The sequence below is a fragment of the Cotesia typhae genome, unplaced genomic scaffold, assembly GCF_013202065.1.
Source record: "Cotesia typhae breed Kobodo isofemale line unplaced genomic scaffold, CoteBio_Ctyphae contig_28, whole genome shotgun sequence".
In the NCBI taxonomy this organism is placed as follows: Eukaryota; Metazoa; Arthropoda; class Insecta; order Hymenoptera; family Braconidae; genus Cotesia; species Cotesia typhae.
In genome coordinates this window covers 453,856-478,197 of record NW_027423736.1, presented here as the reverse complement: position 1 = coordinate 478,197, position 24,342 = coordinate 453,856, and the positions used below count along the sequence as shown (strand labels likewise).

The following is a 24,342-nucleotide window of genomic DNA, read 5'->3' as shown; positions in this document are numbered from 1 at the left end:
CACCATCGACCCCCCTTACGGTCCGGTTGACCCGCTTCTCCCCCGCGATCCTCGAAGCCTGCGATATCCGTTTGAGGATCGCATCATGTCTCAGCTGATAGCCCCTGGAGTGCGTCATACAGTGATTCAAGACGTGGGGCAATGTGACCTCGCTGCAGCATGGTGAGTGGCTGGTCGCTGGTCTTCACGGGCTTGTTGGGGGTTGGATCTTCGACGCTGGAAGCCTCGACTGGTTTCACGCCGAGCGTCCGGAAAAGGGGGACGTTGGGGGATCCACGGTCTTCGTTGACCTCGGGACATCCACGCAGGGCACTCGGCAGTTCGGCCCGATCCGTCGCGCGGGACGCCCGAGCGTCCACCCGGACACCGATCAAAGTCGCGAATTGTAGTGTTGGCGTCAATACTATTTAGGGGGTTAAATGAATTATTAAGTATTAGATCGGAACTATTTTGGAGACTATTGTTGGGTTGATTAATGAAGTTCCGTCTGCCAACGCGACCATCTCGACCGTGTCCTACCTTCGTCCACCTGGGACGGTACATGTTGTTGTTATAATTGTTGTTATTGTTATTATTATTGTTGGATGCAGCATAGTTAGAGTTGTCAGACAACTCGTCGCCACATTTCCTGCATTTTTTGCAGAGGTCATTTTTATTACTATTTACAATGTTGTTATTATTATCGTTGTCTGACGCGACCCGCCCGTCACTGCCACCGATGTTGATTAGGTTGTTGTTATTGTTACTGTTGTTAGATGTGTTGTTGACTAAAGTTTTGTTAACATTTGTGACTAGATTACTATTGTTTGGTGTGACCAGGTTAATTAGACTATTGTTTATGCTATGGATTGTACTATTGTTAAAACTATTGCATACTGTGACTAGAGATCGAACATCAGTGTCAGTAACGTTCGGGGGACTCGGAGGCGTAGCCATAATTGGGGGAGTACGAATTTCAATTTCAGGGAATAAGTGGGGGGGGGGGGTCACTCACCGTCGCTGCTGTTGACTCCCTCTGCTCCCTGGATTGTGGCGGGCTTATTGGCCCTTTTTCTCCCTCTGTTGTCCCCAGTACTGAACAACAGCTCTCGTCCAGTTCGTTGACCATGGCCAAATTGCCCACGATCAACGTGGGACTTGTCTTGGTGGCCATGATCGGACCCCTCATTGCCGATATCGTGACTGTGGTTGTAGTTGTTGTTCTTGCCGCGAGTGTCGCTGAGGACACCACAACAGGCAGCAGTGACGTCCTCCTTGGTCGACCAGGGCCTTTTAAGATGGTAGTTGGTGGAGCAGACTGTGCCCTGGTCCCCCTGGTAGTTGCCTCGGCGTAGGTCGTCGATGGGTTGACTAGTTTGACCAGGTCAGCCCGAGGCTTGGGCTTTGGGGCGAGGTCTGGAGCTGGTTGACCGCTCGCCCGCATCGACCTAGTCATGACCCTGGATGGTGGCGTCGAGGACTTCCGTTTGGTGGACGTCGTTGTTGGTGGTGGTGTGCTGCTCTTACGTGGAGCTGCCTGTTTGGCCCTCAGAAAAGCAGTTATTGTCCTGGTCCCTGTGACCCTGACATTTGAGACTACTCGCGGCTTCGTCAATACGACACGGCAGTTTTTGGTAGCACTGGTGGTGCCTGACGTGGCGGTACCAGTGCTGGTGGGGGTCATTCTCGCTGTTGATGTGGATGGACGAGAGGTTGCGAGTCGGGTACTGGGGGATGTACTGCGGCTCGTGGATGTTGATTTCCTCCTAGTGGTCCTGGCGGTGCTGGTGATGGTGGTGAGCGACGACCTCGTGTTTGGGACACTACTAGGGGGGGTTCGAGTTGACGCAGTCAGCTACATCCTCGCTTGTGCTACCGCTCCTCCTATCTCTATTTGGGACGACCGGGTTTGCAGAAGCCACGGAGGCACGGACTGCTGGAGGCCTGGCTCCACGAACTTTGGCTTGTGCAGCAGCTACCCTCGACAGTATTTTCCGCGTGGTGGTGTAATTATTCGCGGGTTCTCCCCTGAGGGTGAAGCCTACTGTAATTTCCGAGGGGCTATGGTCACATGGGTGCTCCTTGAGTATATGTGACTTCACAATCTTCACCGGATACCTCTCGGTTCCAACGAACCCACAGATGTTACACCTGTGGATGACGTTGGCCCCGAGATGCGTCCTTTTGAAGTGCTGCATAAATGCAGCGTGAGTCCCATACACCCCAGTTACCCCTCGGGCAGTGCTGGCGTAGCACTCCGGGCACCTAAGCTCCCTCGGGAGGGGGATGTTTACGATAACCTCCATACCGGGAAGCCACACACGTAGGGGGGAACAGGAAATATATAGTCCCCTTATACAAGGGAACCAACAAGCGTGCAAAAGGTTGTCCTAGGGGTGTGGAACGGACCACGAAACCCACGGACAGGAAACGGATGAGAGAGATAGAAAAAGGATAGAGGGCACGAGATTACGGGATAAGCGGGAGGTATCCGCTATTCCCGTAGGCTCAAGGGACCCGAAGAAAGAGAAAAACGGAAATAAGAAGTATACTGCCCTGTGGTGTTAAGTGTACCACAGGAAAGTATGGAAGAGAGAGAAGTTAGGGAGTTCGAAATTAAGGAATAGGTTTCCTTAATTCCGTCCTCGGGGTAATGGTAAGTGGTAGGATAGGTAAGACTGTAGCGGGTCAGTTACCAGTGTAGCACCGGTGAACTTGTTCGCTACAAGTTACCCTAGGAAGGTCGCGACAGTTAACTACCCGTAGGTAATTGGTCGTCACAAACCACTGAGGATAAGTCAGAGAACTACATTACTGATTAGTTACCAGCACTGTCAGTTACCCGACTGGGATAAAGAGAATTGATGACAAGTTTTTTCACCAATCCCCTGGGAGTGAGTGTGTTGCCACACTCCAGGTAAAAAAAACGGATAAGGGGGTAAAGAGAAAAAAAGAAGAGAGAAAGAGGGAAGGTTCCCAAGTAAAAAAAACGTGCGTGACTTACCTTTTGCAGGAGGTATCCCGTGATGATGACAGAAACTCCGTGGATTCCACCAAGCCAGTCGTCCAGGAAGTCGTCTTCTCCGGTGGTGGTGATTTTTTTTCACTCACAAAAACTTTTTCACTGATTTTAATTAGAATAATACTAGTCAATGTGTGGTAAAAAAAAATATCACAGAGACCAATTTTTTGGCCAAGATCAAAGTTGCTTAATTTTAAAGTTCGTGGGGATTTTAATTAATCCCCATCAAAACAAGGTGTTAGGAAACACTGATTTTTGAAAATAGGCTTATAGAGCCGCGCTTGGCTGTACTGCAATGCCAAGGCAACTCGTGGCGGAACCGGAGCAAGCCCCAGATTTCTACCTACTTTCAAAAATCAGGTTAATTAACTGGATCCTCAATGAGGATCGTACCAGATATTAAGCTGATAAGAACAGATAAAAAGTTTTTTATTTAAAAAAAAAATAAATCAATATAACTGCCTGAGATGGACAGGCCCATCTCAGGTGGTACAATAGTATATATGATACAGTCAATTTCTTAGTTTAAAGTCTATAAAGAGAAAGAGCACTAGGGCCCTTGTGTCATTCATCACTCATTCGATCACATCTACAGATTCGGTAGAATCTGGTGCCAAGTTCCGTTCATTCCGTTGTAAACGGAGCGCCAGACTACCGAATGTATTTACCGTAAACAGAACGATATTTTTAGGTTGTAAAATTTTATTAATTCTACAGAACTTTTTTTTCTCCAATATTACTCTATAATTATACATTATATGTTATATTATCAATATTAATTGATAATGGTCATTGAAAATAATAAATTCTATTTAAAATTAATTAAATTCTCTAGCATAAACTATAGCGACCCAGATTTTTAGATTTTGAACTTTTTTCTTAAGGAGAAAGTGACATGCCACAGACTAAATAATTCGAGAATGTATGGGTAACTCTCCACTAGATGGGAGACTACAGTTAAAAAAAAAAGTTATGAGCTTGTGTCGATGCTCACTAGGGGTCGTCAATGTTACTCTAACACAAACTGTAGTTAGAAAGTTCGAAATCGAAAATAAAAGAAATAGTAACAATCATCAATATTACAAAAACCATGGAAATTTATTTTACGATTTTATAAAATATAAATATTATGATTGATTTGTCTATCAATCTAAACCAAAGGATATACTTGATGGAATTTTATTAATGCTTATTATTAGTTACTCTACGAGAAATAAAAGTTTAACGTGATTTTATTGTTACAATGGTATGAGCACTAATTTTCCGCGGCAAAAGTACATAATTTGAATTGAAAATTTTTTCAATCACATAAAATGTTGATTTTTAAATTTTTAAATTTTTTTTTAAAAATAAAATCTCTAGAATTTACTATCTATCAACTTTACATATGAATTTTTTTAAATTAACTTTTTTTTAAATTAAGTATTATTTATTAACTAGAGTCAATATCTACAAGAGCTCACATTGTTTGGGTTTAGTTTCTATGTAATAGTCAGCTGATCATTGCCTTAGTAATTCTGTTCGAGTGTTCTACAGACATAGGTGGCACTGCTATACTGCGACCAAACTGCGCGGACATTCAAAACGACAATATTCTGTACATAATGCTTATATTCATTATGAATTTGATGAATCGTTTATTATTTACTAACAACATAATTATGATAATATTATTCAACATCTAAATTGTATTAATTATTAATAATTTATATTTTACCGAAGCTTCTACTCAGTCGGTAAAACAGATTTGTGGGTTCATATCCATACTAAGGTATCTACATCACCGACTGTAGGTTCGTGATGAGTGTCATATGTAGATGTGGACGACCTGTTTTACCGACAGTAGGTGTTGCTTGCGGTAGATATGTATGGCATTATGGATGAGGTTTTTATCGAGGTTATAGGTGGCGCTGGTGGGGAATTCTGTCGCCATCTTACTATCCACCATTTTGAATCCGCCATTTGGCGGCTGCTATCCGCCATTTTGAATTTGAGTTCAACATTTTGAGGTTAAAAAAGCATCCTCAACTATTAACCTGTCTTCGGCTCAGCCATAACAGATCAATAGTTCAGGATTACGCATTTGTAGCATGGTATATCCATGTTCTATATATTTAAAATGAAGTTATGTCAACTACTTGCGAGAAGGATTTCACGCAACGCCATCTGGTGACAGCGTGCATTACTTCTAACCGCGTAGTAGATGACTCATTCTGTTCTAGAATTTTCTAACTGCGTAGTAGATGACGTCATCAGACAGGCTTAAACCTGTTCAAGGTCATATAACTGCGCAGTAGATGACTCATTCTGTTCTAGAATTTTCTAACTGCGCAGTAGATGGCGTCATCAAACCGGTTTTGAGGTAGAGGCGTGGGGGTAACTGCGCAGTAGATGACGTCATCAGACAGGCTTGAACCTGTTCAAGGTTGCGTAACTGCGCAGTTTTCTTTGTTCTATTTCTAACTGCGCAGTAGATGACGTCATCAAACCGTTTTTGAGGTAGATGAGTTGGGGTAACTGCGTAGTATCCTCTAGCTATAAAAGCAGCGCGCTATAACCGTACTTCACAAAAACGAAGTACATGTCTCCAGTAAAGTACGAGCTGGTGGTGACTACAAGTTGAAGTACTAGTTCTTGGTGATATACATCTTCTACCTATCAGTATTACTAATTGTAAGTATTCATTTACTGTCTAATCAAAATATGAATTAAATGAAGAATCATTTAATCAACCATTACAATTAATTAAAAAAATTTTTACAGCAATCAATCATGGATCTTACCAAGATAAATGAGGTTAGTTGTCTTACTGGGGTTCTTCCTGTTAAAAAAATGATCGAGTTGGAGTTTAATCGAGAATATAAGATTAACGGTATCAAAGCTATTACAACTCAGTATGGAACTAGGATTGTTGCTAATATAAACGATGAATTTAACATTTATCTACCATCAAGAACTATTCAACATCTAAAAGATGATAACTTCATGAAGAGTTTGAATGAATTAATAGATTCAAACTATCTGTTTCTGCGTTATCATGGTGGAAAATATAATAAATTTGAATTTATTAATTCTAGTCTTGATGTAAAAATGACCAGTGGAATTATTTAATCAATAAAATATTGGATATCAATATAAATAATTCATTGTTTTTATTTATAATCCCTCGTTTTAAATGTAAGATCAATATTTATAATTCAAATGTTAATGTAGATATATCAGGGATTATATTTTTAATTTAAATTCCCGCGCCTCTTACAGTAGTGACATCTACTATTAGTTTAAATTCTACACATCTTACAACAGTCACATATACTATGTTTATTTATCGCGGGGAATGTGAGTGGCTCAAACAACCTTCTCCACCACGATCTTTTACCATGCCACCTTTAGGAGAGTAGTGAAAGGTGTTTTCCAATAGTAATAGTATGCTACCGCTGTTGGACTATATCCCCCACCCTCAACCATTTACCTATGCCCGGCGCGTCTTAATATTTAAGTTACTTCTTATTATTCAGGAATTTATTATTATTTCTTATACCTAAGCCATAATATTGTTAGAATTATAATAATCTGATTTATGATAAAAATTTTAATTATTCGATTTTATATCTTTGTTAATTTTGAAAGTCAATATTTTTCAAATATTTATAAAGAAATATATATTATTATCTCAATTAATTGATGAAGGAACACAACGTATAATTTTTCTTAAAAAAATGATTATTATTATTATAATTAGATTTATGATGAATAATTTTTAAAATTAATTTTATATCTTTATTTATTGATTTTGAAACTCAATATTTATAAAGAAATATACATTATCTTAATTAATTAAGGAACATAAAACATAAAAATTATTTAATCATCATCTTGATCATTCTCGAAAAATCCTTCATCTTCTAATACATTGTTGGTATTAACCTGCTGAATCGCTACAACAATTGTTTGTCTTTGTCGGTAGAAATTTATCATTCTTCTAAATAAACCACTTATCCAATCGCCAATTGTCACATAATCATCATTGTTTATCTGGATATCTGCTTGCTTCATAAAAGTCCATGTCAAGCATTGATTGCTGATAATAATGTTTGTTGTTACTTCATCGATTATAATTTCTGAACCATCAATCTCGTAATCATCATCATGCAACAATTTTTGAGATATGTCTCGGAAAATTAAATTAATTATTTGGCTAGATGTTCTTACTCTGACCCATTCACTTGGAATTAAGATGCTGTAACAAAGCTCAGGACCCATCGAAGGATACACTGTAATAAATCAAGATGAATTTTAATGAATAGATAAAAAGTGTATAATTGTAACATATAAAAACTCACCTGGTAGATGCAGCCCATTTTGCACCACATACTTATCATAAATTTCAGGGTACATTTCAATCAATAGATCACCTGAAAATATGTACCGATTTGGTGATGGTTCAAGATCTCCAGGTACCTTAAACCACCAGGATAACTCTTTATGACTTATATCTAGAACTGTTGCAAGGTTGTTGATAGTTATGATGGAATCATGAAATTTTTCACCTCCCAGAATTAACGCACCAAGTTTTACCACTATTAAGTCCCATAAGGTATTCGGATCAATTGTATACCATTCTACAGGGAATATAATTTCATATGATAAGATATTACCCATCTACAAAAAATTATTACTCTATTAAATAATTTTCCAGCTTTTTATACAATATTTCTTAGATTAAATAAACTCTATTATATGTTAAATTACCTTTTTACTGTTGTTGTTGTTGCTGTTGTTGGTTTCAAGTTTTGAAATATTTCTAAAAATGATAGATTAATTAACTTATTCATGAATATTATCATAGTTATTAGTATTATTATTATTAATATTATAACCGTTATTATTAATAAATATATCTAATAATCATAGGAATTATATTTAAAACTAGCACTTATACATTGAAATTATTTTTTTATTTTTATTAAAAAATAAATATTATTATTATTATTATTATTAATTTGATGATTAATTTTCGTATAATTTTCAAATATTCTACATGTGAAAATTTTTGTAATAATTTATCCAATAAAAAAATTTTAAAAATTTCCAGATGTCGGCTAACTTAATTATTAATTATTGATGATTATATTATGAATGAAATAATCAAAGATATGGAATAAATTTTAAACAATAATGATGTTAAATAATTGTTATTTTAATTGAACACAAGCATTGATATTTTTTTATTGAAAATTAAATTATTGTTATTAATTTGATAATTATTAGTGATTAACTTTATGACATGATTAAATAATAATGAATATAAAATATTGATAACATATAGATTGCAATTATTAATTGACGAAATTATACAATAAATAGTAAAAAATAACTTACGTTATGAATGTTGTTAACGTTTTTACAAAACTGACGCTTTACAAGTTTTAGCTTGTCTATCTTCACATAATTTTCATCTACGCATTATTTTCTTTCTTCCTATTATAAAAAGTTCCATAACATCGACCAATAGAAACTCTTAGGCCCAAAACGTATCATGCTGATTGGTTCTTTTATTAAACATACACTATACACAACCGGCAAGTTGGTATTTTGATGTATATGAACAATTGAAAATAAACATTGTCATGTAGAAATTATTGGATATATATGATAATCATTTTTCAGTATACCTAAATGCAAAATTTGTTCAAAATTGATTTATTTTTTCAATAACATATCAACCTATCAAAATTCTGCTACCGGTTAACGTTTGGCGCGCAGAAGTAGCCAGTTTGAATAATAAAAAATTTTTCTCGTAACTGTTAGAATAACTCAATTTCGTATTCGAAAATATTTTTTATTATTAATATTATAAATAAAATAAAAAGTTATTGTAATTTTATCAAATTAATTTAATGATAGTCGGTAAAGTTTTCATACACACTATAGTTGATGTTTAATCGATGACAAGACTCGTACACTCACGCCATCTCTAGTGTCAAATAAGCATCAACTGTGGTGTATTTTGATTGCACTTGGAAAAGTTGTTTTGGAATACAGCAACATCCGCGCTTCTTCAGAGATGAATATTACTAATTATTTCTCTCAAGAACTATAGTTTCGATTCTAAAAACGTTTTTATGAAGTAAAATTACTTGGTAAGATATAATGTCAAATCAGCGTCATCTCGTGGAGTAAAAATCAATTCAGCTTAAAATTATTTGAAAATATATATTTATTTGAAAATTAAAACTACTTGATCGGGGAAAATAAAAAGATTAAATTCATATTTTAATAAATTTATTGATTATTAAGAAACCAATCTTTTAAATTTTTACATTTTCTAGTGCACATGAATCAGTTAAATAATAATGATATTTACAGAAATTATTATTACATATTTTCATGCTTTTCAATGATGGACATTTAAAATCATCAAGATCAATTACAATTTTGTTACATTCAACGTGATTTTGAATCCATAACTTTTTCTCGATACCTTTGACATAAATAATTTTTTTATTACAAGTTAAATAATTCAGAACTTCTTTGAGCTTGTAATATGAAGTTGTTCCAGCATTCCAACCGATTCCATGATAATTTCGGATCAGCCAGGTATTCAGACGTTGATAGTTGACTGGTAACACCTTCCAGTGATATGGCGGTTGAAATAGTGTGCATGATAACTCTTCAATATTATCAATATCATGTTGAATTGTTATTGAGGCCAACTCCTTAACAATGAAGCGATTATCAGCTCCTCTGAATCCTTGAATGTCTACAATGATCTCCATTCTTACTGCTCTCGATAACGAGAAGTGACTGAATGATGACTCTTAAAGTCAACTCAACCTTTTATAACCCGATCTCTGGATTTACCCCCACCACTCGATAATCTTATTGGTCAATTATTTCTTCTTGGTTAATTGATAATTTGATTGGTTATTCAAAGTACACAGTAGATTTTTCAACTATGTAGTATATGACACTATCCAACAGTTCTGAACCTGTTCAAGGTCTCGTAGCTGTGCAGTTTTTCTTTGTTCTATTTCTGTTGCGTAGTAGATGACGTCATCTCATTTTTACAGGTTATGTTTATGCTTTCCCGCCATTTAACTCATTTTACAGGTTATGTTTATCTTATATATTTTTATACTTATTATAGTAAGGTTTATAGTTAAAAACGCAAAATTACAAAAAAGTTTTTTCTTTATTTGCTATTTTTAATTACATTAAGTTTATTGATTATTTTTAATTACAATAAGTTTATTAATCAGTACAGGTTCAATAATTTTATTTAATTCTTGTATTCGTCGGCGAAATCGTTCTCCGTCTCTTGCTGCTTGTTCCCATGGACCTTTCCTCGCTTGTCTGGATGCAAAGTCCCACACATACATGTAATGTATGGTGGGCTTGGGGTCAAACTGTACCATTAAGTAAGTTTTCTCACAGTGCTGCTGATGGGATTGTACTCAACTATTCGGTCGTGAATTATTAAGCAGTAAGCAGCAGTTTGATTTGGAAACTGTGCTGACGATTCAAACTCCAGACGTATATCCACAGGTCCAGACTTGATTGACTCGTTCTGCTTGGAACAGTCAATTATATACAGAGGTGCTGTACTTAGAAATTTTTTCTTAGCCAATAGCGGTCAGCTTCTTTCCCATAGTAAGCACTTTGAAAATTTGTGTACATATCATACATCAAGGCATACTGATTATGCACAATGTTGAGGTTCAAATTTCCATATGGATAACTCTGAGAGTTCAAGAACAGCTTAATGTCTCTTATGCTACAGGGATCAAACTCGCTTGCGTTTTGATTCGATTGATTCTTTCTTGCTGTTTGGAATCCAAGGATAACAAAACGAGGTTTCTCAAGCTGATTTGTTGTTTTGATTACCCAAATATGCTTGTTGGTAGCTGGTAGCAGTGGATACTCATACAATTCCCAAGTCCGGAAACTGATTGGGATAGCTGGATCGGAGGTTATGTAATTCAGCACCATAATTTTTTGCTTGTCAGACATTGTTATGTATGGTACAATCCACTCAATTTTTTGAATCGTAATTGAAACATTTTCATTCTCAACTGTAAAAACATAAGCATTTTGATCAGTATTTGATCTGATCAGTATCAATTCATGCTTGGCATTCACGATAATTCGTTGATAATCTTCAGCAAATCCAAGAATGAAACTCAGCGGTACTGAGACATGGAAGTAACCGCTATTATCAGTCAGCTTGTTGTCATCTTCATTAACAATCCAACCAGCATTTTCCAGAATATTTTGTTGTCCCGGACTCAGAGAAGCGTATCCTTTCATAACACTGGTGATACCAACATTCTTACATCTATCGATTTCTACACCATTGAACTCATAACGTATCTCTTCAAACAAATGACAAACAGCCATGTTGACCATCTTCGTAGTAGCACTTACAGCAGTACCATCAGCTTTCCTCATTCTTCCATAAAAATGTAATGTGCTCTTGCTTGGGAGCAAGCACAGATCTTGATGTTGAACAGCAATCCTGATTTCATCACTGTTGTTGAATGTTGATGATGCATATGGTAAGTGTGAATGAGCTTCACAGTGTGCAATAGACTCATCGAAAATAATTGATTTTTTTATATCTAAGATTTCCGCCATGGTATCACACAAGCTAGACAACAAAAATTTATTTTTATCTTGTGAATTTTCCACGTAATTTTAGTCCTAGACTTTTTAGGAACTCTGCGTTTTGACGTGTCAACACTTTCAGAGCTCGATGATGACTGATAATCTTTGGACATCCTGCAATCCTTTTATACCCGTTACCAGTCTTTGTCTCATATACGATACCCATTACAGACTTTTATATGCAGTCTTATCGTTATAGTCTCGCCACGGAAATTTGCTATTCTCCCGTCCTGATCAACAATGCGGAGCCTCAAGTTGTGTATTGCTCGTACGGCGACTGGTAGGTAAATGATGTTTGTTGGCACTTCCACTATCTTATATCCTGCTGGAACCCTCGGGAAAAATTCATGGATTGTGTGATTCTTCTCACCATTGATGTACGATCCAGTAGTTATATTGCACTCGACTCTCAGAGCATTGATTTTCAATATTTTGACTGGTAAATCAGATTTATGTGCTGTGTTAGGTTCAAGCACGCGGTTGGTAAATCCAAGTAATGATCCAATGGAATCTTCAGGCTCAAAATTTATATATTGATCACATCTTATTTCACTTCTCAACTCATTGTTGTTTGCTTTTAAAGTGAAACTTAGTTCAGGTAATGTCTTGTTTATATAAGTTTCAATATCTTTAATTTCATAACTCCCTGTTGGTATAGTTATTTCTTGAAATCTCTTGATTGTACTTCTTTTGGATCTTTTTGATGACACATAAAATTTATTAGCACCAATATCAATATTTGGTATTGAATTAAATGTCAGGAGCTTAACGAGTCCAAGTACATAATTTTTGTTGGTGATAGCTCAATCGGCGGAAAATAATTTGCCTCCAGTATGGAGGAGTTTCCGGATAGTGTCAAGGTGAATGACTCTGCCATGACTGACGCTTGTTGTCCCGACTCACTTCAATTTATAGTTGTCCAGCCAGGAATTTTAAGCACAAATGTCCACATATGATTGTATCAAAGTCTTGATATCTTTTATGATTGTACTTTACGCTACCTACATCGAGATATTTCATCAAGTCTTGTGGGGGTTGTAGATTACCAAAACTGTCAAAGTAAATTACTTGATTATGATTCTTCTTGTATGCAACCCAGTGAGTTCCAGGTCCAAGTTTATCATCTAAATTTATTATTGCTGATTCGTTTGTCTTTGGTCCAGATTTTGGTAAATCATTTCTCATAAAAACTCCTCGAAAATTTGGAATTTTAAGCAGCTTGACATATTTTAATAAGTCGATGTTAGTCAGTGCTCGATGTGGTAGCTCTACTGGTTTTTTGACTTCTTGCAGCCAGCTCCTTCTGGGTATTGTTTCAGATAAAGTCCCATACCACTGCGGTAAGGTTTGAGGTATAATCCTCTACCTACAGCTATTTCCTCCATCTTCAAGTTGTGACGCTTCTTTTCAGCTAATTGATTTTTGGCTGCGCTGGCATCGTTCACAGCTTTTGCAACACCTGCAGCTCCACCTGTTAGAGCACCAACCGCTGATAACCCTGCAAACAGGGGAATCAAGAATGGAAGTACTCCACCAATCTTTGATGGAACTGGTAGAATACGAGGCAATCGAACGTTTTTCTTCCCACCAACTTTCTTGACAGCTTTGCGGGCACCTCCAAGAGCTGTTTTAACTGGATCTCCACCAGGCTGCATGGACTTTTTAGCTTCATCAACAATCTGTCTCAGAGCAACATCCTTCTTCTTGGTTGTCTTTCTTTTGACTGTCTTACGCTTCATTGTTTTTCTTTTAATTGTCTTACGCTTTGTAATAGGTTTTTCTTTTTTAAGACCCATACCGAAACGTCTTTTCAACTTCATGATTTTATTCACACTCCAAGCAGCAGCTTTTTCACCAATAGCAGCGTCTCTTGCTTGAAATCGTTACCACGCTTTCTCAGCAAGGATTTTATCAGCCTCGTGACGGGCTTCTAAATTTTCACGATTTTTTGAGTAAGCTATATCATGTTCCTTACACGCAGCGTCCAGAGGATTTATACCTGAATCACCTCGAGCTAACCTCTTAGCTAACTTTGTACCTGGACCGCAGTACTGGTACCCAGGGATATGGAGTTCAAGTGGGAGCTTATTGATTATGTTGTTGAACAAACCTTTAGCACGTCTGCTCTCAGACATGTCACATCAAAGACTGACATGCTAATCTATATAAGCTGGTATATATACCCCTTGAGCTCAGAATCTAAACAGCAGTCATGGATAGCAAATCAAGAGCTCAGTTGCCAGTTATCAATTTTGATCAAATTGTTCAAGGGACCGGTGTGAAACTCAAACGACACGGTGCATTACTTCCCAACAGTATCCGTGCAGTGTTTTGCGGACCATCAAACTGTGGAAAGACCAACGCTCTACTATCTCTTATTGTACATCCAAACGGTTTGAGGTTTGAGAATATATATCTTTACTCAAAGTCTCTTAACCAACCAAAGTATCAGTTCCTGGAGACGCTGCTTAAACAGATTGATGGTATTGGATTCTTCACATTCAGTGAACATGAAGCTGTAATCAAGCCTGAAGATGCTAAACCTAACTCCCTGATGATATTTGATGATGTTGCTTGTGAAAAACAAGATCACATCAAGGCTTTTTTCTGCATGGGTCGACACAAGGATGTAGACAGCTTTTATCTCTGTCAAACTTATACACGAATACCGAAGCATCTGATTAGAGATAATGCAAACTTTCTCGTGCTATTCCGTCAAGATGAAATGAATCTGAAGCATATTTATAATGATCATGTCAATACAGACATGTCGTACAACTCATTCAGAGATTTATGCTCGGCATGTTGGAATAAATATGGGTTTGTGGTAATAGATAAAGACAGTGAATTGAACAGTGGTAGGTATCGCAAAGGATTCGACTGCTTCATTAGTATAAATTGAGGTACTTTAGAGTGTGATAGTCATACATGCTGTAGACGTTAACCTGTCAACATGAAGCCTGAAGAAATATCAAAGCAGAAAGATATTCTGCATCAGATATCTCAAGCCAGCAATGCCATCCGACGGAAGCACAAGATGTTGAAGTTGGGTAAAGATACAGCTGAGAAAGCTATGGAGGAAATGTTCAAGCCTATTGTGACACCACTCCAGAGTATAGTTGAATCTTCAAAGTTGAAAGGGGAAAATATTAAAAAGAAGAAAAACCACATGTTCAAAAACAAGAGGTTGAAAAATCTCTGTATGATGATCCAGAAGTATACAACAGTTTAATAACAGATGATGAAAGTTCATTTGATAATACAGCACTTGCTATTACTCAGCCACCACCATCAACAAGTACTCCAGCTCGTAGAAATCCTCTTCTCACTAATTATCTACAACGTTTAAGTAAAAACATAAAGATAATGATATGAGATATGGTGTACGCAGAAAACGCGGTGAAATGCATATGGGTGATTCACCTATTTCATTTGCAAATGATACAATAACTGTCAAAGAAAAAAAATTATCCAATAACTCCTGGGTTGTTGGAATTATTATTTAGAAAATCACCAGAGGATGCACTCATCACCCCAGATGATAAGAAAAAGTACTTGGACATAATTCAACATACCAACGCTCATAGGAAAAATTATGATCCAAATCGTACCATTTATGAAGATACAACAATCAAGTTCAATAAATACATTGCTGATTTTATCACCAAGTTCGGTAAAGGGTTACCAAAATATATGATTGCAAGAAAACAGAGATTACCAATGGACTATGTTTACTGGGATGATCCAAATGAACTAGTTGATCGTTTGCGACTACTTATGGCATCTCAAGCTGCTGGAAATCCAAGTCACACGAATGAAATCATGTCAATTATTGAAGAGCTTAGGGAGGCTGGAGTTATATATTAAAAGCTTCTGAAAAATTAAATCATTCACACATTGACAGTCAAAGTGTTCACAACCATGAGCATCGATATATTTGGACGTCCACTGGACAATAACTTAGGTCAACGAGGGCCAGCTGGTAGAGGTTTCAATGTAACTTCTGATGGAAACTATAACATTGAGAATAAAAGGCTGTGCAATCTCGGTAATCCTTCAAATGAACATGATGCGGCGACAGTGCAGTTTGTACTGAGACAGATGTCTGAACTGAATAAAAGTATAGACAGTGAACAGAAAGAGATTATTTCACATTTACACTACTGAAATAGTAATACTGAAGGCTGCTGTGGGAAATTTGCAGACATCTATTGAGGAAGTTAAAGCAGTACTTTCCTCTCACCAAAATAATATCAAATATCTCACTGAGAAACTCAATGAACGACAAAAAGACAGTGATAGCTAATGAACTTCACAAACCGGCTCGCAGAAACTATAAACGTCGTCATGTTGACATCCGAGGTCTCGACGAGACTTGGCAAGCTGACTTGGTTGAGATGATTCCATATGCGACAGTCAATAAAGGACACAAGTATCTGCTTACAATCATAGATATATTTTCTAAATATGCCTGGGCAGTTCCAATTAAATCAAAAGGTGGTGTAGATGTCACTAGTGCTATGAAGTCTGTACTCCAGCAAGGTCGTGTACCTAAGAATCTCCATGTTGATCAAGGTAAAGAGTTTTACAACAAAGAATTTAAAGATCTGATGAAGCAGCACAAGATAAATCTGTATTCAACATTCAGCAATCTCAAAGCATCCATATGTGAACGTTTCAATAGAACACTCAAGAATAAAATGTGGCGAGAATTTACAGCTCGTGGCAGCTACAAGTAGACTGATATACTTGATGACTTGGTGAATACTTACAACAACACCAAACACAGTACCATCAAAATGAAACCTGTTGATGTTATCGCTGCTCAGGAGAAACAACTATTGGAAAATATCCCGGGAAAAAATGATCAGACCTGATCAGACATGAACAGGCATGAGTCTTCAGCCCTGATCAGACATGAAAAATGACCATGCCTGATCAGGCATGAATTGACCTGATCAGGCCTGATCAGACATGGTCAGGTCTGAAAACCCATTACTATTTTTAATTAATTATTTTGCTTAATTTTATGGTTGTAGTACTTGATAGAGTCGTACGCAATTCTCTATAATAAAATAAAATAAAAAAAAATAATTACATATTATTGTAAGGATGTAACACCAGCGGTCAACCATCCAACTACCAACCATGCTCAATGCTGTTTAACTCTGGTGTTATCCGTTTGCCTTGAATTTCCCGCCTGCTGTGCTGCTATATTAGATGTAACAATTCTATGAAGTACATAGAGTATCGAATAAGTTTATGATAAATATAATGTTAAAATTGGTTTTATAATATATTTTGATAGTCCTAATTTATTTATGTAACCGAATCTCATTATAATATCACATTTATTTAAATAATATAATAAGTAATGATTTTCATATTAGGCAGGAGCAGAGCAGACCATAACATCCCATAGAAAATGTAATAAATTTTTTATTTCAAAATTATTTAAATAAACGTAATGTTAAAAATAATTTTGCACTTTTTTGTGATGACCAAAAATTTTTTTCGTCAAAGAAAAAATTTTTATCATATCTCTGACTATAGTCAGAGAGGAACAGTCATAAACAGGCATGGTCAGACATGAATAGACATGAACAGGTATGAACAGGCCTGAGCGTATTTAACACTTCAGACATGAACAGGCATGGACAGGTCTGATCAGGCATGGAGAGGTCTGATCAGGCATGGACAGGCCTGAACGTATTTAACACTTTAGACATGAACAGACATGAGCAGGCATGGATAGGTCTGGTCAGGCATGGACAGGCCTGATCAGGCCTGAGCGTATTTAGTACTCCAGATATGAGCAGGCATGAACAGAACTGATCAGGCATGATCATGTATAACTTCAGGCCTGGTCATACATGAACAGGCATGATCAGGTCTAATTTCAGGCCTGATCATACATGAACAGGCATGGTCAGGTCTGATCATTTTTTCCCGGGATATATCAACCACTGAAAACCAAATCGAAGCAGAAGTTCAAAGTTGGAGACAAAGTCCGAATCAGCAAGTACAAGCATGTTTTTGACAAAGGATACAAAAGATACAAAAGTTACCAAAAGTGAAAGAGGTTATGCGTGTGTTTTTCTACCAACTTAAAATTTTAAAGTATTCAATCAAACAAAGTGCTAAAAATTCAGTTGACCAAGTTATTGAACTGTGGAGAAAAAATCAGATTCCAACTAGTGGAGCTCCTAATGCAGTCAAAAAATTTCTTCGCTATCACAGTCAATGGTTAAAATTACAAAAAAATTTCGATAAAAAGAATTCAGCGCAAAACCAAAAGGAAATGAAATTTCAGACTGATCTTGAACAATTATTCGACATTGTGAGCGAAAAATCCTTAAAAGTGCTTGATGATAATATTAGAAAGTTGTATTTGGATCAAAAATTCGGTACCCATAAAGAGATTCTTTCTAATAATGTACCTGTATCAAACTTAACCACAACTATGATGGGAATAGATGAGAGTAGTAAGTATCTGAGATATTTAATTATTATAAAGTCAGGTAGTAGTGTAACTTTTCATAGATGACTAGATGACATTTGACTAGACAATTTTTGGAGTCCTTTCTTAATTATTTGTCATCAAAATGAATAAATTCTATACATTTTCTTCGTTTAATTTATAAAACAGATCTTATTCCAGACTTAGATCAACCGTCTACCAGTCATGCGATTGTTCCAAGTGAAAAATCAGAGTCGTTCTCTACGTATACATTAAGTGGAGTTACAAATTTTGGATCTGATTCAGAGTATGAACCTCCAATTCCGACAAAACGAGCAAAACTTGATGTCTTAACTCCTGAAGTCATTTTTGGACTCGACCGAGCTAATGTCAGCAGTAGAAATGCGATGTTTATTATTGCTCCGGTTTTACTAGCAGTAGGTATTAAAATTGAAGATACAACGCTCAGTTATAGTTCAATTCAACGAGCTCGTATGCTTCAAAGAGAAGACATTGCTAAAGGACTTAATGACAACTTTAAGACACACGATAAATACGTTGTGCATTGGGACGGAAAAATGCTGAATGACCTTGTTGGATCAAAATCTGTGGAACGGCTACCAGTTATTTTAACTGCATTTGGTACCGAACAATTACTTGGGGTTCCAAAAATGAATTCTGGGACGGCAGACAATCAAACATCAGCCATTTTATCGACATTGAGTGAATGGGGTATTACTAATTATGTTAAGGCGATGTGTTTTGACACGACGGCAGTTAATACAGGTAACTTATCAATGATAATTTAATCTAAAAAATATTTAATTATTAACGTTCTAGTTTAATTTTTATTGCTTACTGAATTTCACTTTTGAAATTATTGAGAATTATTTACTCATTTGGATTTTAAATATAATCTACAATTTGTTGAAAATATTAAATTTAACGATAGTTATCTATTTTCTTTATACAGGAATTCATAACGGTACATGTAAGGCAATTGAAAAGACTTTGGGAAGAGAGTTAATCTGGTTACCATGTCGTCACCACATTTTTGAGATCATATTGAGAAGTGCATTTGAAGTATATTGGCCTGTGTCATCTGGGCCAAACGTACCAATGTTCGGAAGATTTAAAAAATCATGGGATGAAATAAATAAAACTAATTATAAATCTGGAATTGAAGATACTGTTGCTGCTGATATCATTTTGGATAAAAAAATGAAATATCTAGTTTAATTGCACAATCCTTACAGGTATGATTTAACTGCGATTTTAAGAAAAAAATTTTCTTGTTTCTGATAAATTTTTAATTGTTTTTGATAGTTACTACAACCCCGAGATGACTATAAAGAATTGTTGGAATTGTCGTTGATTTTCCTTGGAGAAATGCCTCAAGAAGAAATTTTTTCAAACGTCCTGGTGCAATTCATCATGCTAGGTGGTTGGCGAAGGCAATTTACAGTTTAAAAATGTTTCTATTCAGAAATGAATTTAAACTTTCTAATAAAGAATTGGACGGTCTTCGGCAAATTTGTATATTTATAGTTACACTGTATTTAAAAGCTTGGTTTTCATCAACTTCTGCAACAACTGCTGCTAATCATGACTTGCAGTTTTTGAAAAATTTATTCGAGTACAAAAATATCAATTCATTGATTTCTTCAGCAACTTGTGAAAAAATGATTTTGCATTTATGGTATTTAAGTGATGAACTTGCCATTTTATCATTATTTGACGATACCGTTTCATTGGAAGTAAAAAAATATTGTTGGAGCTGTTAATACTCGTAACGGTACAGATTCTAAAGCTAAAAATTTATAATTGATAAAAACGATTTGAATTCATTAACGCAAAAAAGTCTGAGTGACTTTGTTTCTAAAAAGTCTTTAAATCTCTTTAAAATCTTTGATTTACCATATGACTTCCTTGATAAAGATATTGAATCGTGGCCTACTAATGACAGTTACATTGAAAATAAAGAATACTTTAACCAATTGAAAGTTGTTAATGATTCAGCAGAACGAGCTGTTGCATTAGTTAGTGAGTATAATCAATGCTTGACAAAAAATGAAGAGCAATTCCAATACTTATTGCAAATTATCAAAGAACATCGAAAAAACTACCCAAACTGCAATAGAGGAAATTATTTACAGTAAAACTGTACCGTTATGTTGAAAATATTGAAAATTATATGGCAGTTGATAATTAAATAAATAAATTCTTCGATAAAAAAGTGAAACACATGTGAAACACACTAAATTGAATTATATATTTAAAAAAATGCACTAATTTTTTGTTTTAATGTAATCAAACATGTCCAAGACTAAAAAAACTAATTAAAAAAATAGTTCATAACATATTTCTATTCATAGGAACTCAAATTTGTCTAAATTTCCTTGAAACTCACAGAATAAATTGAAATTTCTCGAATTATTGATCAAAAACTAGAAAAATTGATATGCATTGATATTTGACGATGAATATCTCGTAAACGCTCAACTTAATCGAAAAATCATAAGAGACCATTTTTATAGAGCAGTAAATTTCCTACAAAACTATGAGTTTCATCATTCATAATGATTTTTTTTCATTGAGTTATAAAATTCATAAGAAATAAAAAATTTTCCCAAAAATAATCAAACTTTAACCGTTAATATCTTTTAAACGGTTGGGTTTACGAAAAAATCGTAAGAGACCTTTTTTGTAGAGCATTCAATTTCCTACAAAATCTAAGGAACAAGATATTTTTTCAAGTAGTTGGAAGCGAGATATAAATTTTTCTATCTGATAATAAGAAAAAATAGAAAACTGTAAGAAGGAGGACCATCCCGTTACAATTAAGAACTCATGCTTGGAGAGGCTTTCTTAGAGGTGTCTAGGAACCTATTTTTCAGAGTACCAAACGAAAAAAAAAATATTCTTTTTTTTTGAATCACCCTAATTTACATTATTTTTACTATTACAAAACTTTTTGTCTCTTATTATTATTTTCATCATCTACAAGTTTTCTTTTCTTAAAATCTAAGGAGCCTTTATAACCCCAAGGCACAGTATCAGTGCTTGCCTCAATGAGTTGACGTTTGTCATCAGCCCAACTGAGAGCAAGTTTCTCCTGTTTTACTGTGTGCACTTGATGTTTTTTGCTTTTTATCATATACTGCTCTTTCTTTAACAGCACATTTTCAAAAAGGCATCTTTTGAAGTCATCAAACATGATAGTCTTCAAGGCTGTTCCTCCGATACCCTTTGCCCGTTTCTTAATCCTATCCTTTTCCTTCTCAGGATCATGGATTTCGAAGGCATACAATTTGACTCTGAGACCCACGAACTCGGACATGATTTTTCCATTGTTCTCATCCTTCATGAGTCCCAGAACCTTTTTGTTAACAAGGGGCATGTTGAAGACGTTGTTAGGTGGGTAATCGGAAGTATCAAACCTTGAGATATCACGTTTGATGTCTTCATAGATGTTGGGTACATTGAATTGGTAAATTAAACTGTCTGTATCGGTGTACAATAATTTAGAGGTTTTTGCATAATTTTCAAGCACATAATTATAGTGGAAGTCATAAATAAAAGTCTTGGATAAATCTAATATACTAAAGCCTACATATATTGGCTTGTTAAAAACAACTCTAGCTTTTTTCATTTCAATTATGACTATATCCTCATCAAATACAGTTACGCTGTGGAAGGTTGGCTTACAAATCAGGTCTGATACCTGATAACGCCCCGCCCACTTTGTTCTTAACCAAACTTCTTTGTATTTACGAACATTCTCCATTGTCTTTCCGAAAACCGCGTTGTTCATCAACTTGTAAAAATTTTTCTCAAAATCATTTTTCGCTATTTTTCGACAATCAGTATTTTTATCAATGTATGATTTGAGCCAGTCTGATTGTTCAAATTTCAAGACTCTGTGTATTTTCTTAAGTTCTAAGCCTAAATCTAAACATTGTTTCAAATTCTTATAATGTATTACATAATTAGTCTTATCATACAGAGTTGTTGTTAATTTTTGTTGTTTGCTGCCAGGTGGTATAAAATGTTCAGGGCAGAGAGGCAAATCTTTGTGTAGATCATGTAATTTCTCAGGATAGTGTAGGTCTACTTCAAGGATGTAGCCTACACTTTCATCATCATTGAAAAACTGATCTACATTATCTACATTTTCAACCCATTCAAATTTACCCTGGGGTAAAGACATACTCATCGCTGCGCCATACAAATTATTTACATCGTAGTACATCAGGTATGTTTCGGGGTTGTTTGAATCAAAATCTTTGCCCATATACCGGTTGTTAGCTTCAGCATGTCTATTAGCACACATCGATACCCCACCGCGAACACCCTTTTCAAAGAAAAGAAGCATCTCAGGATCAGTTAGCAGTTCAAGTTCTACTTCAGTATGCTTTAACATTGCAGCGTTTGATAGACCGGGAGCAGTATAGAAATGAAGTGCATCGAGATTGTACGTCTTGAAACAACTAAGTCTAAAGTTTTCAAAGACATCAGCCAAGAGAAGTACGTCAGTCTTCAAATACAAGTCTGAGTACTCTCCAAGCGTGTTGATTTTAAACTGGTTCCAAACTACTTGAGCAAAAGCATAATCATCACTGGAAATAGTTGAGTTTGTTAATTTTGAATAAAATGATTCCTGGTTAGGTAATTGTCTCTCGTCTAGTCTGTCAATGCTGTCAATGTACTCATACGGGAATACACCCTTACGTATTGCTAATTTAAATTTGTCAGGGTCAGGGTAGTGTAGTCGCGTAATCTGTTTGTCTTTGTCATCAAGGTATGAAGCTAATTTCTCTAAACTGGAGGCCATGAATCTAAAAGAGTCAATAAATCTTAAAGAGACTGAAGTATTTTTAACTGATTTTGTGAAAGAAATGTAACGCTCTTTATTGATTGGTAATAATGAAATTTTACCCTCAAATACTGTAGCTAAGGACTTAATTATGAAGTGTGAGTCGTAGCCGGATAAATTATGAAAGACAATTGGGATAATTGTAGATTTTTGATAATTAACGTTACATGATTTATGAGCTGCGTTTCTATAGTTACCGGTAAAGTGACAATGATCATAGACTTTATCTGTCGTAGAAGTGATTGGTTTTTCACAGATGTGACACTCAGTTGCCTGGTTGTGTCATCTTGTTGCTCTCTGGTTAGGGGTTTCATTTTAATGGGATTCTTTAGAATTTTTCAAAGTCTAGAGCTAACGACTCTAATTGTTTAACGAACCAGTTGATGCAATCAGGAGAACGGTTTAATTGGAATCTAGACAGTGTGTTGTCATAGCTGTAATGCACATAGTAAGCAATACTGTGTGGAACATGTTTATGAACTATCTTTTCATCATCTCCTGGGGGTTCGAGTGTGCATTCAAGATCCACGTAAACTACAAACGGTACAGTATCTTTGGACTTAAAATCTTTGAATTTCAAAATTTTATTTTTTTCACTGGGAAATTCCATGCGGACTTTGTTAGATTTAAAACAATCTGCTCGGTGTTCTAAATAACATTTTTCTAATTTGAAATGATTCAAACAACGATCACAAAAGTACAATTTATGTCTACCTAGAGTTATTTGACTTTTAATTAGTCCAGAAAGATTATGTATCAATGCAAAGTGATAGACTGACTCAATATTATCTAAATTATCAGTATAATTTACACTTTTTTAATCATTAATAAATGAATTGTCGGTATTTCTGACTCGAAGTTACTTAAATATAACGGGATGATAGTACTTTTTTCAGACTTTTTACCCGTGAATTCTGAATCTATGCCGTATACGTTAATGCTAAGGTCATTCATTTTTTCAAATTTTGGTACATCATCAAGTTTAATTGGAAATTGAATACCTTCATAGTTTAATCTAATGCTGAAATGACGGTAACTTGTAGGGTCGCCTGGAACCAATACTGGTGGATGCAAGGCAGCGTTGACACACCACAGGAAGCAGAACTCATCATTGTTCTGGATGTTCGTAACCGCATTCTTCTTGACAATATCCTTTGGCAATCTGACGAAGGTAGAGTTTCCAACTTGGGTTGGTGTGAATCGTGACATGGTCACCATCAAGCTGTTCGGTCCAAGCAGACTCCATCCGGAACCCTCATGCTCAAAATCTTCAATTCTTTGAAGTAATTTGTCGTAGACATGTTGACTAAACCAATCCTGAAGAGATGTGGCAGGGAG

The 24,342-nt window shown here is 35.7% G+C and overlaps 2 protein-coding genes and 1 non-coding gene across 3 annotated transcripts; 1 reads left to right on the top strand and 2 right to left on the bottom strand.

Annotated features, from left to right (window-relative positions):
• Window positions 1-3,266: 3,266 nt before the first annotated feature.
• LOC141525971 (U2 spliceosomal RNA) lies at window positions 3,267-3,451 on the bottom strand. Its single transcript, XR_012478939.1, has one exon. It is a non-coding gene; the product is annotated as a U2 spliceosomal RNA (small nuclear RNA).
• A 3,414-nt stretch (window positions 3,452-6,865) lies between these two features.
• On the bottom strand, window positions 6,866-13,803 carry LOC141525915 (uncharacterized). Its single transcript, XM_074240618.1, has 3 exons — window positions 13,668-13,803; window positions 7,345-7,623; window positions 6,866-7,275 (listed from the first exon to the last, which is right to left on the bottom strand). Exons 1-3 carry the CDS (start codon window positions 13,801-13,803, stop codon window positions 6,866-6,868), a joined length of 825 nt encoding a protein of 274 aa, XP_074096719.1.
• Window positions 13,804-17,734: 3,931 nt separating this feature from the next.
• Window positions 17,735-21,573, top strand: LOC141525914 (uncharacterized). The gene is made up of 4 exons (XM_074240617.1): window positions 17,735-18,153; window positions 18,318-18,914; window positions 19,102-19,241; window positions 21,307-21,573. Exons 1-4 carry the CDS (start codon window positions 17,754-17,756, stop codon window positions 21,571-21,573), a joined length of 1,404 nt encoding a protein of 467 aa, XP_074096718.1. The 5' UTR covers window positions 17,735-17,753.
• Window positions 21,574-24,342: the final 2,769 nt, after the last annotated feature.